Genomic DNA, 18,824 nt, shown 5'->3' with positions numbered 1-18,824 from the left:
TACATATAAAAAAAAGTTGTCATTGTGATGTGTACTTAAAATTGACTTTTATGTACCAAATTTTTAAGACACTGAAAATTTATTTTTTACGATTTTTATACACAAATTACCTAATATAATTGGCGGAATGACTAGGTAAAATTACAGTAAATACTGACTGCCACACTTGTGTGGCATCCAAAAGTTTCCTTTTAATAAACATTCCTTATATTTAAACTCCTTGATAATTTCATCTTTCACAGATGCCAAGGAATTTTAGCGTCAAGTCTCTCTCGACTCAAGAAAATTAAGACACACTCATATTAAAAAATTAATAATTATACAAAAATTTCGTGATCCGAATCAGAATGACAACCGTGTAATTGTACACCAGAATCGTACGAATCAATATCATCTAATGTATAAATGTGATGAACACTTCTACGTCGAGGTGGTGCTCCTTTACTTCCGGTGCGACATCTCATACATACATTGTAATCAGTTTCGGTGGTGGTGTGACGTCGCATACCACCAGGGGTACCAAATGATATCATAGACTGCGACTGACTAGAACACGAAGATAAAGTCGACGTTGGTGACATTGTGTGGTCTGTATCCGAAAGCGATTCCCAACTGGGGCTGTGGCTTGTATCTGGCTCTTCGTTCAAACACGTGATCATCACTGAATTGTGCTTCTCCCTTAGTTCTGCTATCGAATCGTGGAGTGTTAACAGTTGACGAAATAAATCATTATCTTGAGATACCAAAGAAGTCTGAAATAAAAAAAAAAAAATACATACATATTTATAAATTTTTCAACGTCTATAAATACAAATATTTTTCTTTAATTTATTTTTCGTACTCCATATTTTTATTAATACGCTATTGTTTCAGGACTAAATTAAAAAGTGTTTAAATTTAATTTATCAATAATAATAATTTAAAATTTATACATTAAATATAATTAAAACTCTAAAATGTGTCAGTGATATAAAATAGAACAAAGGTAATATATTTTGTTCTATCATTTATTAATGCATAGTATTGATAACAGATGGCGTCACAAAATTATCTAACAGTTGTCATACAGCATGATGTTTACTTGAATTTTAGAAATAAAATTCTAGTATATTCGCTATTATTTTATTTGATGCAAATGTATTTAAAATTTTCTCTTTTACAAATGAACGTTTCCAAAAAATAAAATCGACACTTCTTAAAACCAAATAGTTTATGACAATAGTGGAAACTTCTGCTGAAAACTGGGGAAAGCTTCAGCCCGCCATCTAGTGGTTTGAGGTGATAACTACACTTCACTCAATTTGTATCGCTTGTATAAGGAGACATTTTTTGGTATTAATATATATATATAATAATAATAATAATACACTTTTGAACATTTTTATATTTCACAATAATTAGAATGGTCGGAAGAGGGGTTATTCGCGCTATGTATGGCTGCTTTAACTATAAGATACAAAGTGATCGCAAATCTTTTTACAGATTCCCTAAAAACAAGTGTAAGTAAATTCATAAACAATTAAATTGTTTTTATTTATATTAACATTCCTCATTTAAAATATTATCATTCAACGTATATGTTTATATTGATTTTCAGATGCACTCAGTGGGTTATTAAGAGCAGAAGGTTTGATTTAGACAAGATTTTGAAAACAAAAGGGCCAAAATATTTAAACAGAAATTACGTCGTGTGTTCCGACCATTTTTCGGGAAAAGATTTCGGAAACAGAAATCTCTTAAGCCAAGGGTATTTAATATTGTTTACTTATACTATTATTTAATGGTATTCTTTAACTATTTTTTGTTCCTTTCACCGAATTAGAAGTTTACTATCTAATATTTAACTTATCGCTAATTGTGCACACATAGATTTTATTTAGTTTTCTATCATTATACTTGATTAAAAATTTGTTTTTCATATGATCGCAATCAATTGAAGCACCTGCGCGTCACCAATGTGATCAAGCTATGGTATTCATGATTAAAGGTTTACACTGCAATTTTAAACAAATAATTGGTTACTATCTAACAAAAATGCTATGCCAAGACATCGCATCAAAGATTTGTTGTGCAATATTATAAAGTATGTTCAGGAAGTAGGTTTAGTTCCTAAAGCAATTGTTTGTGACCAAGGTGCTAATAACATGCAAATGAGAGAGTTTTAGGTGTGAGTGTAGAAAAGCCATTCATTGAAATTAATGATGAAAAAATTTATTTTTTCCATGATTCGCCTCATTTGATTAAGTCAGTGAGAAACGATTTGAAAAAATATTACTTCTATTGTAATGGTAAACTATGTAGTTGGTCTCACATAGAAACATTCTATCATAAAGATTCCAAAATGATTCCAAGATTGTCTCCAAAGTTGACAAAAAATGCATCACACTTCCCCCATTTTCATGTATGAGAGTATGTTTAGCTGTCAGAGTCTTAAGTCACTCTGTAGCTTCTGGAATCTTAGTGCATGTAGCATTCAATTCTCTGCCATCAACTGCTGTGAACACAGCAGAATTTCTTGAAATGTGTGACACATTATTTGATATATTTAATTCTTCTAGTTGCAAAAGTCCAAAAGAGTATAGAAAACCTTTAAGTAATAATTCAAAACATATGCAAAAGATATATGAGGTTATTGAATGTTTCAGGAAGCTGATAGTCTTAAATAAAGGCAAGTGTAAACCTATTTGTACCCAAGGCTGGATAGATAATATTATTGCATTGAGATTACTGTGGTCAGAGTTACATAATGGTTAATGGTAACCAGGAGGCTTACACAAGACTGCATCAAAAACATATTTTCAATCATTTGGGGAAAGGGAGGTAATAATGTAACTCCAGAAGCAACTAAATTCCGCAGTGCCTTAAAGAGTGTAATGGTAAATCAATTGTTTACTGCTTCTGATGACAGTAATTATGAAATTGATGCTGCAACATTTTTGTTAACACATAGTGATTTGCTGAAGTGTAATTTCAAAGTTAATGTCAATGAATAGTGTGTCCAGGACAATCATATAATTGGTTACGATGTAGCACAAACAAATGCAGAGCATTATGTGATGGGATGGGCATGCAGCAAATTACTGCATACCGAGTGTAAAAATGTATTATCATCTTTTAATAATGATTATGATATGGGAAATTTTCACATAGATATAAAAAAATATGATGACAATTGCAGAATGTTGTATTCAAATGGGTGTGGGAAAAAATTATCTTCAGAAATGTCAGCAATATTTCAAAACAATTTTAATATATTTTTGTTACAGAGCCCATATGGAATTAAAACTAAGTTAATTAATTATTTCTTAAAGAATGCAAATATTAAAGGTGTTTGTGACAATTGTATTAAATTATTGGCAGATAAATATTTCAAACTCCTTATTAAAGCATATGTGACAAAAAATAATGATTCATCTGAAAGTTTTCTGAGAACAAAAAATGCTAAATTAAGGATTTCACATATGTAATAACTGTATTATCCATGACCTGTATGATCAAACTGTGCATATAATACATTTTGGTGTTCAATGTGTTTTAATTTAATGTAAAAATGTTTTATTTTAAAAAATTGTTTCAATTTAATAAAATGAAATTAAAACCTTGGATTTTAATTTAAAAAATCTGATTCATTGCATTTGATTTGTTTTGTTGCTATTATTCCTTCCTTTGAATCAATATCCATTAATGTTTCCTACTAAATAAAATTATAATTCATGTTTTAAGATCATAAAATAAAGACAAAAAGATGATAAAATATTTATTTCGTTGTATTTTTGCAAGTTTTGTTAGACTTTATTAGTCTGCGGTGTTAGTGTTCTCCTCAAACCGCTAGATGTCGCTAGTTCGCGCTGTCTCCACTACGGTACATGCTAATTCACGAGAGTTTCCACCATTGTCGTATAAGCTATTTGTTAATACTTCGAAAAATATAAAAACTAGAATAATTTTTTATATATAATTTGTTTGAATATTTTACTTATATATACCCATATATACTTTATAAATATTAATTTTGAAATAATAATAATAGTAATAAAAATATTTTTTAGAGAAATTTTCCATTCACTAACACTGTTAATGATTTTATGTCATATTAATATCATGAATGATAAATAGATGGCGCCATGCATTTTATAAAGATAATAATGGTTGTTATCTGGCGCCATCTAGCGGAAATACTCTAAATTTATACGAAATTTGTTATTTTCGCACCATAAATTGTAGCTATAATTTGAATAAATTTTCTGAGCTTATACTCTGCTTCATTGAGCTGTAAAAATATCTCAGGGGTGTCAAATTTCCGTGGGTGAGAAGTATATTCTCACGGTTTCCCAAATGTATGGATTTACAGTGAAGGTTCATTAAGCCAAATAGAACTAAAATGAAAACTTCTAACAGTTCTATCGACCGTGAAGTAATAGGTGAATAACCGAATGATGATATCTTACTACAAACCTCGTGGTTAATATATTTGCAAATACCCTTTTAATAGATTCTTTACAACTAATATTAAATTAAAGCTGAAATTTACAGTTTAATATAATACTAAACTGAAACTGAAAACTAATATAAAGCATTTTTCCAAAATTCTCTGCTTCAATAAATATATTTCTGTAAAGTCGTTATCATTAGCACATCGTGTGATTCGTTAGATACTGTAAAACAATACGTCTAGAGCTTGTGATAAGAATGCTGTTTAATTTTATTTAAATTATATCTCAATGAATTAATTTTTAAATAAGGATTTAAGTAATTAAGAAATAAAAATAATTATAAAGATGTAAGATAGAAATAATTATACAGGATAAAAATTCAAGTAGCCTGAAATTATTTGTATATATTTAGACAATAATTAGTGACAGAAGAACCTAAAGGCTAAGTAATTTCAGTTTTCTTGAATTTCCATCCTTATAATTGCTTCTATTTGGAAGTTTTTAAACTCGAGAACACAAAGCAAGGGCTTATAAAATAATCATTTACTGGCCCTTACTCTTTTTCCAAGTCTCTATAAACTGTAGACAAAACTAGAAATATATTCTTGGAATAATCTAGCTCTTCCTAATGGATTTAGGACCCGAGAAAAGCTTAATTTGGTCATGATCATAAGCAAGTATCATATTAAGCTTTTAACAGGAATAGAAAGAATATATTTGCTCGATATAAAAATATAAAGTTGTTAATCAATAGAAAAAGTGTCCTCGACTTATCTATATAAAAGCAAGCCATTTAACACGAAATAAAAAGATAAAAGATGTAACTAAAGAGAAGGAAAATACATGAAATTTTAGCCTTTAATAAAGATCATACATTTTTTCATCAGTATTTTAAGACTCACTTAACACAAACGTGAGTAAATCAAACTAATTTTTGCGGATTCTGACACTTTAAGTGCCTCCTCCTCATCTATATAATAAATGCTACATCAATTATATTGTCGAAATACATTAAGTTCAAGTATTCTTTGAGGTAATACAAAGAAGTTCACTAATGACTCTCTCTATTAACGGGTGATGTCATAGGAAGCGAGTGTCGGGGAGAAAAACCAGTCATGTGATTCAGAGGTTAGAGGTCTAAGTCATATCCCGTATCCTGTCAAGGCCTCTTAACAGGAATAGTCTGATAAAACAGATCTATTATTTTGAAAAATTTAATAGATGTGATAGTAATTTTTACGTATTTCCTGTGAGAGAAAGTAGTTTTTTCCTTCTTTTAAATTATATAGAAGTGGTTTCATTTACGTTTTATATATTATTATAGTTAATGCCTATTATTTTGTATTAATAACTAATGCTTAATAATTCTTAGAAGGCATAATAATTTAAAAAATTCTACGTTTTCCTTATTTTTATTTTGTTACGTAACTCGTTTATGTATGTCGTAAGACAGGATAAAAGAATTTTAATTAAAAATTTAGAAGTTTTTCTTTAAAAACTTAACAATTTTTGCTTTTCTGGTCAGATCATTGCTTAAATTTTAAGCATTTATTACTTTATAAACAAACGTGAACACGTGGACGTACAAAGTAAATGGAAAAGTTGTTACTTGGTACTTGTTATTTCGTAATAAATGACAAATACCATTGACTTTATTATTATATAAGTTATTTTTATAAATAAATATATATTTGTTTAAAATAGAAATGTTTACTTCTATACTAACATTTTTTGTGTGTCATTTGTGTTATAAAGGGAAAATTTAATTATAGAAAGTTAAAAATAATACTAATTACATATTTCTTTGTTACTTTTTTTATCATTATTGACACTTAATTAATGAAAAAAAAATAATAATAATAAACAATAACTTTTGTATTCACTTTTCACGTTCGTGTTTCTATTCTTTTTTTTCTATTAAATATCTCATAAAGTAATAGAGTTATAATATCGAATCACCTTCCATTTATACTATCTAAATACCAAATTTTACCTATCTAGACAAGTAAACTCTTAAATTTAACTATTAAATTCAACTGTTTTTTTAATAGAAGTTTACTCAAAATTTAATTTAAGGCCCTGAATTTGTTTACAAGTCCTAATATATGAGACTCTTTCATAATGATATAGTTATGGCTTCACATCTTTAAATTTATCCTCGTAAGCTGAGGTATTAAGTTGTTACTTGTTTATTTCGTATGTAAATCTTATCATGTCAAAATTACTATTAACTTGTTTAATTTCTATATCAAATAGGAATTTAAAACTTAAAAATTTTTGTTTAATTATTATATAGCAACTCTCACTAATAGAAAGTATTGAATAGTTAGATGCTAAAATCTGATTACGATTCATTTATCTCCGAATCACTCATCCGAAATTTCTATCTATAAAGATGTTATTAATATAAGAATGTATCATTCAGAGTGCGAGAGTCTATTAATAAACCAATTAATAAGAAGCGAGTAACAGGATCCTTGTTAAAACATAATTTTGTCTCCTATTGAGATCTGATCTACCAAGGGTCAAAGACCTCCTCAAAAAGTTGTAATATAAATATAAAAATTGCCATTTATTATACAGGAAAAAAACAATTATATATATACGTTTAGTAAATTTTATTTTATTGAATAATTAAACAATTGTTCAGTTTTAAAGATTTAAAAAGATTCAGATAAATGCCAAAAAAGTGAGTTGATAAATTACACTTTCTAGATTCATCCTTGAAAATTTTATTAAAAATTGCAATAAAAACATCAAATTATAATTTATTATAAAGCTTTAATAAATGCAGTTTTATTTTATTTAAGTATTTAGTTTAAAAAATTAAAACAAAATCAGAAAAATGCAAGAAAGCAGGGCGCGTTATAAGTCTATAACCCAGGGCCTAGGACCTCACTCAGGTCATCATTATTCAGTAGAGGGGAAGGGCCTGTTTCATGTTGTAGCTCAAGACCACAAGTCTAAGTCCAGGCCTGCAAGGAAGAGTTCATAAATTACACTTTTCTAGATTCTGATTTTGAAGATTTTATTTTTAAAAAATATTTAAATTACAATTAAATTTTTTGTAAAATATAACGTACAAGTTCATAAATTCCGTTATATTCTAAAACTTCCGCAACTAAATGCTAGAATTCATTTTAATTCAAATCACGCTTCGTTTAATTGCACGCTTATTCTCTTACTAAAGAAACAAAAAAACGTTTTTGTTTTTTTGTTTAACTGCTCGTAGAAAGGCTGTAAATTTGTATAAACTTTTTTTTCTGATTTCCCTATATAAAGTAAAAAATAAAAATTGAAAATTATATATACACATATTTAAAAAGAAAATGTATATTTAAAACAACATCATTTATCCTCGAGGGATAATAACAATGGCCTCGTCGTCTTTAAAGCGTGAAGGTCGACTTCTTGGACCGTCACGTCACGATCCAGTTGACAAAGATTAGTCTCCATCTAGACATCTGCATAGTCACTTATTTACATAGCAAAGAGGTTATTTAGAAAATCGAGAGTTTAAACAATGTTATCCAATCTACTATAAATCATTTCTAAATTGTGCGCGGCATTCTTTTAAGAACTAATTTTGAAGAAGCATCACCTATCATTCCCAGGACCCATGCTGTAGTTGAAATGAGTTCAAATACTCTTTTTCTTTTATTTATAAATTGATGTGTCCTTGGATGATCCCTACCATTATTCTGATATAGGATGTCACAATAATTTTTCTATTTGTCTGCAGAGGAAATGACAAAATGGCGGAAGTGATGCAAATTGAACACTATTACCCTGTTTCTACGCCCCAGAGAGTAATATGGAGCAAAATATGTATTATGTATTTCACTGATAAAATTCAATTGAAGTTAATTATATCTTCAAACTGTAATTTTCTATGAACTTGTAGCAATCAATCACTCGCTTTTTTCCCCTAAGTTAATGATTGTGGTTCGAGCTAAATAACATACAAATATGCCAAAAATGCAAATTAATTCGACTTCTTATCACTATTTTTAGCTTTCTTTTTGAAAGAATGCTAAAAATAATAAAAAATATTTTAATTGCTAGTGGGGCCACATTGCTACAAAATAGAGCTTTCAACAATAATAAATCACTTCTTTCAGAGTTCTCGTTCTACCCGTTGAGAATTGCCTCCCTTTTTAATTAACCATGCAATTTCTCAACGCTCTAAAAGAGCATTTTTCAATAATACCAAGCTGATTCCTTGATTTTTATTTAATAACTTTAATAAAATTATATCTAAAATCGAATCTACTTATAATTTATTACTTTTTTTATTGAAAATTTTTACGTTTTACCTTTCAAATTTTTATTTCTGTTTCCTTAGCCTATATTATTGCATTTTATTACACTGAAATGAACTAAATCCAATTAATTATATATAACTTATATAATTTTTTCGATCTCATTTTATATATATAATGCCTGCGAATGAGGAAAATGACGATCCCATAAATCTGACCTTCAGTTTACTTATTTCAAAAATGTTAGTGACTCCTCCCATTTTCACTTCCTCCTAACCTTGATTTCATTTTTAGTTTTCTTGAAATCTCTATTCGCCCTTCATTCGTTAAGAATTTTGATGAGAATAACGGTATTCATTATGTCAGTAACATATAAAAGAATTATGAAATAACTAAACTAGTATAGTAATAACATGCAATAAAACTCTTATATTCGAAAGAAGGGACATTTTTCATTATCTAAGAATATTATTTTCTTGAAAATTCATCTGTTAAATGCTTCAGATCAGCAAATTTAACTGTTCATTTGCTCGCAAGTGCTTCACAGCAAAACACTTAGCTGTTTCTTACTCTTGGGTGGTTCAAGCTGTAACTATTTGTGATATTCTTAGGTGCTTCACTCCAATAAGTTTAGCTGTTCGTGCAGTTATTTTATCGCAAGATAGTTCAACTGTTTATCTCTTAAATACTTCACTGCAACGAGTTCAGCTGCTCATCGTTCAAGTGCTTCACCACGATAAATTGAGCTACTTAAGTATTTCATAGCAATAGCTTTATTATTGTGAAGCACATAAGAGTAATTTGAATAGCTGAATCTAGTAGCTCAAGTTTTCATGACGTTGCTCTGAACAACTTTTTTTCTTTACTGACAGATTAACTGTTTAAGCAGCACTCGGATCTGATAAAACAGATCCTGAAGAAATGAGTTCCCATTAACGAGGTTCTACTATAATATATTATAATGCTGCTAGAAAGCGGAACTTCTGTCATGTGCTTTAAACATGAATACACCTTTGTTATACAAGTTCAAGATGTTCAAGATATATAGAAGTTAAATAATTTTTTTCTTAATATGGCACCAGCTAATGAATATTCTGCGAGTAATATAAATCTCTTTAAAATATAACCCGGATACGTTGATCAATTATTAGCAAACATTTATGACCTTTCACCTTCAATATTACATCACCTTTTTTTTTCTCCCTAGCATCATTTAAGAGTAAAAATATGAGGAAAAATATATTTAAAAAGAATATATTTTTGTGTCATTACTCTTGGTTCAATGCTCCTATTTAAACTTTTCACAAACGATATTTAAATTTAAAGCAAGTACAATACAGTGTCAAGCACATATTTTCTTGTACGAAGATTTGAATAAGCTTTTTTCGAATTTATTTATTTATTTATTCTTAAACCTCAAAAAAAAGAGAAAGAAAACGAAAAAAAACAGGATTTACAACATTCTTTCAATAGTAAATATAAAATAATTTAAATTTAATGGTGATTTTTAATAAAATTCCGTATAGTAGCATGAAATTTTGATTCTTTAAAGAGAATTTTGCTAATAGCTTCATGCACTATATTCTAATGATAGAAAATTATAGAGTACAGCTATGTAACATTATCGAAGGCCGATATATCAATTAATATAGTGGCAAAATATATACAAATGTTTGCGATATTTATCCTATATACATCTTTCATTTTTTTTTTAATTTTTCAATATGGAAATTGGAAATTTTAAGTACCACTTTACTCATTTGTAACGTTACAAGCTGTTGAATAAATTCCAATATTAAAATAGTTCACTAAATAGGTACGGTTGTAAGTAGATTATTAAGCTTTTCCGAAACATTAAAAATGTAATTAGATACAGAAATATTTTAAAAATGCAAATATTATGCAAATTACGGGTTGCGGAGAATGCCAACGGTTGCGGGACACACGAGAAATAACGGTTATTTGTAGAGCATTCGTTATAATGATGCGATTCAAAAATTCAAAAAAAAAAGTATTTTCTTTTATAATGTGGATTTCCCAAAAATCTCTTGTAAAAACACTTCACGATATTCTATTATAATTGAAATTTTTCGCGAGAAATGCTTAATGAGATATTGTGACCTTTAAAAACCACCCACTTAGACACGCAAATGCCTGAGAAACTAAGTAGAGTAGGCTATCTACTTATCAAATAAATGAACTTAAAAATACATACTCTAGTAAACTAATTATATAAAGAAGGATTTTTGATATTCGAGATGAAGAATCTTCACCGGAAAGACAAAAATGGATGACATTCTTAGACGGGAACAATAAGTAACATCACGCAAATGTGATCATTGTATTCGTCATGCATCAAATGACAAGGTCATCAAGTGTCGAACGATCAAAAAAATAAAATTACAATTGGTCCTGTGCATTGTTTCTAGTCAAAGGGGAACGTTAGTAGTGACCTTGCTTGAAACCTTATACCGAATGTAACCTTCAATTCAATTGAAAGTCTTTTTTTTATTCTTCTAATTAGATCGTGATGTTTTAAAGTTTATATCTACTAAAGTTTATTAATTTAAACTGAAAATAAATAATAATACAAGAATATTAGTCGAAGAAACCTTACGATAAGAAAAAATAAGTAGCATTTACTCTTAACCTTACCTTTGTAAAGGTAAACTTGTAAAGTCGCCTAGCAGATGGGACGACAGGATGTCATAAATAAAAAAAAGGGAGACGACAATGATCCATAAAAACACAAATTATGTTGCGTTACATAAAGCAAAATACTCATTAAGTTAAGGATAACTTTACTGTAGATTAATCAATCAAAGTTTCCGTATAAGAATTGCGTAAGTTGAATTTTTTCGAATAAAGAATATGATCTAGGTTAATAAATCATAAATTAAAGAGTTAATTAATTTTACTCGTAGGCTAGAATCATATTTTTATGTTCCTTTTTCACGGATGCTTAAACAAGTACAGAGTCGATTTGTCCATAACAAGATCATAAACTTTAGGATTGGGCAATGGCATTCAATAACAGACATGTCAATGCACAAGAAGTAATTTCGTAAGTCGTAATTAAAACAATGAGTATTATATTTTTAAGAGGCAGAATTTCTCAATCTGTAACTAAAATCTGACGATATATAAAAGCCTTAAATAAACAATGGATTCCTCAAAATAAATAAAGAATTTCCTGTTGAACAATAAGAAAAGAAAACAGGACGTTCAACAATTCTTTCCTCAAACTTACTGATGAGGTACATCAACACAATGCTGCATTCTTCGACGTAATAAATCATACAATTCAACTGACACAAAAATTTATTGTGACAATCTTGTTTATCAAGCTTCAGTAGCGGTTATAATTTTTAAACTTTTTTCTATTATTATTATTTTTTATTTATTTCCTTTCACCAAAAATACAATTTTTAAAAAATTCCTCAAAGGAAATGCAAGTAACGAGGAAGAATTTTCAAATTGTTATGATTCATAAAAGCTTCAAGTAAATTAAATTTTGTATTGTTTACTTTAAAAAGTATAATAAACAATTCATTTTATAAAGTAGATTTTAATTATTTTAACCGTTCTAATTAAATCATCTCTTTTAAAGCATAATCAAAGAGACTATATTCGTGTTTTTTTTTTTCTTTGGTCGCTCTTTGATAAATTTCTTAAAATAATGAAATTTAAAATATATTTTATTGCGCTACATATTAAATTTCATTGAAAATATTCTCTACAATTGTATAAAAATTTATTATAAAATATATTTCTTACAAATACATTTTTCTCTAATAAATTCGTAAAAAAAAATATGAGTAATATTTTCTCGAAACAATAAAATAAATTTCATTTTAAAAAATTTTTTATAAATAAATATATATGTAATTTTTTCATAGTATTTATTATTTTGCACAATCTACTACTACAATTGCACTGGTTCAAAGGTTTTAATGAAATGTATTGATGATAATCTAACTGATATCATAAAATTACTTGCAAGCCTAAGAGATTTATTTTACAATATTATCTAGCAAAAACGAAAATTGCAGAAGGAAGACCTAATTCGATATAAATCTATCTATATGATAAAAGCTTTTATACAGTTCTATACAGTCACTTAAACTATATAATTCACGATTGAACTCGAGCGAAATGTATACTAGATAGAATCGCGATGAGTAGATACGGCATTATGGACGTTTTCAACACTGTTAAAGTATGGAAAAACTATTTTAAATATTTTTTTTCTGGGCAAGTTACAGTCTAAGCTTATCAAAAAATATATAAATGTAAGAATATTAAACTTATTTTAGCTATTGTAAGTTGAATTTTCAAATAATGTACGCCTAGGCGCCAGTAAGTTAACAAGAAAGACTATAAATAATTACAAAATAAATATTATCAGATAAAAATGTGATTGCTGTGTAATGATTTTGTCTCAGATAACACAGAATAAATAAATATAAAAATAAATAATAATATTGATGTTAAAGAATCATCGTGTGAAAAATAAATAAGAAANTTAGGAAAATAAATAAATATATATATTTTTTCATTTTTAAAATTTATTTCAATTAAGTAGGCTATAGGGCCTACGTTAAGCTCATATAAGTATTAATTTTTTTTTTAACATTTTAAACTGTATATTAGATATTTCGGATGTAACGGACAGACATAAGAACGATTTTTTTTATTTTTATTTTATTGTTTTTTTGGAGGCTGAAAAATCTTATAGAGCGTGATATTTCGAAACTTTTTGGCTTTTTGTGTTATATTTTATTTCTCCGGATCACCATTGACCTTCACCCAAAAATTTCAGCTAGTGCAGACTATTTTTACAAAAGCTATCGTTTCTCCAGACTAAAGGATTGAGTAACTGTTAAAGGCTTTTAACGACACGAATCGAAGAAGAATAAAACGAACGTTTAGGTTTTATCTGGTTCCCCCTGTTAAGTCTACATGAACAAATAAATAAATATAAAAATAAATAATAATATTGATGTTAAAGAATCATCGTGTGAAAAATAAATAAGAAAGAAAAAGATGATCGGTGGCAAGGTTCCTACAAAGAAAGTACTCCTTAGGATAATAGATCAGTGAAATAGTAAAGTATAAAATTTACTTATGTTTTCCTTTATTTATCAACCAATTAGAGCGTATCTTCAGAATGACCCGAAACTCCTACGCGAACTGGTCGTGTTGTAAATGGACAACGAAAGTAGTTCAATCGTCTTTTTCTATGTAATTTCGTCCCTTCCTTCTTCGTGAAGTATGCCCACATAATCATCGTTACCGTACCAATTACACATTTCGTGTGACGACTACACCCAAGTAAGGGTTTTCCATGTGAAGGACGAACATCATAGAAAATTCTTATCACAGGAAAGAAAAAAAAAGAACGTAATTAGTTTTCCTTCATAATTATGCAGTCATCAACAAAACAAATGGAACGCGTACAAAGTAATGTATGGCACCATTAAAATGGGCTCTCAAGATGTCGCACGACTCTCTGAGAAAATGTTTTCTAACATATTTCAAAAAATCACGTGATGTGTCGAGTTAGAAAGTGTGTCACATAGAAAACCTGTTCAGTCACTGGGGGTGGTCCCCACACCCGAACTACTGACTCTTCCGGTTTTTGTTAGGTTAAAACAAATATCCGGTATGATGTGACCAGGTAAAAACAAATTTCCTGCTGAAATTTGATTAAGTACATCTTTACAAAATGGAAATATAATAAAAGAGATAACATTACATTCTCCCTACTCCAACGAACGAGAAAACAATTCGAAAAATATAATCTTAAGAATCTTTTTTTTCCATTCTACTCTTCCATTCTTTAAGGACACGGACCATGGTTGACTGTCCATTCTGCTTTTTTAGAAGTTTTTATCAGTTCAATCACCTTGGGACAGACACTTTTGACAATTGTTCGATAGTTTTAACTAGTTAGGAAATATCTGAAGAGTATATTATACACTTAAATGAAAAAAAAATACCTATCATTAAATAGTTGAAAGTAAAATTATACTTCTGTACATATCATGAATGACAGTTTAACATGTAAAATGTACTATACAGTACTAAAAATCGTATCTTTGAGATTTCTATAGAATCAATTTTAATTAAACTTTTCACTACAGGAATAAAATTTTTGTCTGAATTTGATTCATGTTCTACCAAATTAAAACTTGAACAATTGAGAATTTCTCATGGATAATTGATAAAAATTGAATCACATTTATTCAAATAATTCCTAAATTCTTTAATAGGTTAGCCTATTCACCTTTCTTAACATTTTAACGTGTTTGTGTAGTATTTAGATTAGAAACAGATCCTGATTTCTACAGAAAATTCAAAGTATCCTTTTAAGGATTCGAGTACACGGCAAGGCCCCAATGCCCTATAATTCAAACCACGAGTTCACATACCGGTCTAGCAATTTATTTTCATCTGCAATGAATTATAAATAGCGTAGAAATAAAAATTCCAAATGAATATGAGTAATAATATACACGTCTCCCGATTAATTCCTGATTTTTAATATTTAAAAATACTTCAGGTAGTACTTACAATTTCTTGTCTAAGACATTTCATAGCTAAATCCAAACTACATCTTTCGTTATAAGAGTCTAAACATTCTTTTCCATCTACATCTAATTGTTCCACACTTTCGGTGATATCCGGCGTGGAAGATGTCTTCTTAGGTGTAATAATTTTATCATTTTCTTCTACAGTACACATACTCCATCTCCTTTTCATAATTTCCGTTCTTTCTAATCTACGAAGATAAAATTCCCGACAACGTCTAGCAACTGTACATCTTGCAGCATTGTGACGAGTTAAACTAACAGTTTCTTCACCCATTTCTATAGAGTCAGACATATCCGTTCATCAGTTCTAGAATATCTACTGAGTGATGCTTTCTTACTTGGCAATAGTAAGTTAGTTGCAACACGTTTTACCACTTCAAACAACAGCTCGCGAGTGACGACTTGTCTAACGTCACTGTACTATCTCCCCTGTATTGACATGCGCACTATCGGGTGTAGAAAGCTTGTTACGAGAACGTTTTCGATTTGTATTCGTTTTATTGTCGAATATTAAAAGATAACCCGAATATTTTTTCATATAATTTCATCATTTTCGATAGTTCAATGCCTTCTTGACATCTTTTTTACTTTCTTTATTCACTTAAATGAGAAAAACAAAAGGTAACAGATGGTTATCAACTTCTATTGTAGAAAGTGAATCGCAGTGAATAGGCATTAATGCCTTTGCCTTTATTATTTTCATTATATTATCTTTTATTAAATTATAAACGTAAAATAAGAATTAAAATGAAACCTTTGCGTTAATTAAGAAGACAATCCTTTGAAAGGAATCCATATCGGTGCATAACTCTATTAAATACTTATAATTCTACGTCTTAGATATGAAAAAATCGAAGCCAAATGGCACAAATTAACTTTAAAAACTGTTTCCCTGCCATCTGGAGCCTTCAAATTGTTCTAAATCATCTTTTTTTAAAGGTATAAACGACTCTAATGGATAGTTTTTTTAGGGCCATTAGAAAAAAAATATATCATTAGGGCTTTGTATAACTTTAGCAGACTTTATCAGCAACTCTATTTAAAATTNGAACACTTCTAAACGTCTGCCATTTTTTTCGGAAGTTTTTCCTTTTGAATTTCGTGCAAAATAATTTCTAAACAACGGCCATTTCTCGTCAGTGTTCGTTGTTCAGAGGTTTGACTGTATACAGATTTTTGAAGAGCGATTAAAATACTCTTAATATACGAAGCACTCTTTTAAATTTAAAGTGCGTCCAAGTATTCAAGAAATTCTTTGAATATGTAATCAACATACATGTATTTATTCATTAAATTAATGAATAACGATCTGTTAATTAAGAAATAAACTACAAAATATATGTTAATCGAAGAGAAATAAACACGAAAACTAAATAGAAGAGATACATCAGGTACGAACCCACGTTTTAAGAATAGGCTATTATATTATTGGTCGTATTATTAAGATGTGAGTATCTAATTTTAATGACTTATTTGTTTTTAATGAGACTCTTGATTTTTAAAAGAATAATTTAAAATCGATTAACTCTTAATTTTAAAAGGATAATTTAGCTTCTACGCAATTCAGCTTTCAATTCAAGAATAAAACATTAATTAGCAATTAGAGCATTTATCAAATAACAAAGTTGAGGTTCGGTTCCTAAACGAATCTAATTTATGTTTTCGTTTCATTTTATAAATATAGCGTCTGTACATTGAAGCTTTTGTTTAGGACCTCGCACTTTTAGGAGGCTCACATATATTCTCTAATACATGCTCGAAGTTAGTTCTGTATTTAGAATCTAGGACTAATTAGGATCTTGCACAATATCAAATATGAGTTTTTACATTATATAAAATTATATAAAAGGGGCTTCTTGAGTCTGCTTGCTCGGAACCTCACGCATTTAGGAACTTGTGATAAGCTTGATATTTAATCGATATTCAGAATGTAATAGGCCTACTAGCTATGTAACTACACCCTGTACAATATGCTGTACAAGTATTGTGTTATATGGAATTTATATTATATAAAAAAGGACTGACAAATCCTCATTCGAAAAGCCTCGCACAACTTAAACTCATTATTGTACGTATGTATATAAGACGTTAAACGCATTAATTTCTATCCTTATAACCATTAAAAAAATAATTTCTAGCTTTATATTAACTCATGACTCATTACAAAGTTTAATTACTTCTACATTCAAGAGCTACTATAGTAACAATCGTATATCATGCTTGACGTCCTTTACCAGAAAAAAGTCCTGTTTGTAAGAAATTAGTTACCAAAATAGAATATAATAATTGAGTTGTAATTACGTAGCAAAAAGTTATATATATATTTGATATCCTTAACTAACATTTTATAAATGGATTATAAATAATACTAATAAATTAAATTTAATCAGTAATTTAGTATATAATGAGATACTCCCATAGCAACTAATGCAGATAAGCTGACAGGCAAGATGACGGTCTCTTTAACTAAAATATTGCTATTTCTATCGTTTAGTTATAGATAACAATGTTTAACATTTACTGTTATTCATGTATTTCTCACATTTTAATAAAGTAAAACTAAATATAAAAATATCAAAATTAAAGAAATTTAAATTAGCATTTATAAATAATCGCATTTATATAAATGCATTTATATAAATAATTGTCATTTAATATATTTTAAACTGTAAACAAAGTAATCATAGAAATAAAGCTAACATAAATTAATAAAGGATGAAATATATAAAATGTTTTTCACTATTTATTACACATTTTTCAATTGAAAATTTATTAAATATCAATTTTAACAAGCTTGTTTAATTTTTAAATTAATTTATCTTTATTTTATTATATTATTTTTATATAGTTTTATTTGATTTATTTTAAATGCAGAGAGGCCAAAAGTCAGTCAATCATAGTACAGACTAAATTGCCATCTTATTCAAATATTTAATATTTTTATCAATTGTTTGAAAGAAAAACACGTTGTTTTAAATTTAGTTTACTATTCCTATTCAAGCAAAGCATGCTGTTAACTGATTTTTGAGTCACTGTATTTATTATATTTTATTTATTTAAATGATTTTAATTTTAATTTTAGTTGGTAATATCAAACAATTAGAGTAATTATATTCATAAATAAAGTTTAAATCTGCAGCGATTCTTATACTCTTCTTTATCTGTGAATTTAAAATATATTTTCCCCTCAAATATAAATTTTATTGCATATATATAAAACTTTTAATCTTTCCACACTTTTATTCAGGTTTTTACAATTTGGAGATCGCGATCTACCAGTTGAGAATACCGATTCAGTATATGAATGATATTTTTACCAAAGAGAAAAGAAATTGGAAGCAGGTAGAAAAAAAAATTTAATTCTAGATAAGTGCACTCGTGTAGTAACGTAGTTTCAATTAAAATTTTTCTTTATTTCTACTTAACAGCAGCATTTCCACTCTGCATTCATAAGCAAACACGAACAGCTCTTCAGCCTCAATTATTAGATAATAGCGTAACTTATTAAAAATGTAACTATAGAATTTTTAAGA

At 28.2% G+C, this 18,824-nt stretch overlaps 1 protein-coding gene across 1 annotated transcript; it reads right to left on the bottom strand.

Annotated features, from left to right (window-relative positions):
- Positions 1-60: 60 nt before the first annotated feature.
- Positions 61-15,681, bottom strand: LOC111639255. Its single transcript, XM_023385077.1, has 2 exons — positions 15,272-15,681; positions 61-752 (listed from the first exon to the last, which is right to left on the bottom strand). Exons 1-2 carry the CDS (start codon positions 15,581-15,583, stop codon positions 318-320), a joined length of 747 nt encoding a protein of 248 aa, XP_023240845.1. The 5' UTR covers positions 15,584-15,681; the 3' UTR covers positions 61-317.
- Between the last annotated feature and the right edge of the window lie 3,143 nt (positions 15,682-18,824).

This window comes from Centruroides sculpturatus, unplaced genomic scaffold (genome assembly GCF_000671375.1).
Source record: "Centruroides sculpturatus isolate CEXI.00-Female unplaced genomic scaffold, Cexi_2.0 scaffold1263, whole genome shotgun sequence".
NCBI lineage: Eukaryota > Metazoa > Arthropoda > Arachnida > Scorpiones > Buthidae > Centruroides > Centruroides sculpturatus.
The sequence above is the reverse complement of the archived record's forward strand: the minus strand, read 5'-3'. Positions and strand labels throughout refer to the sequence as shown.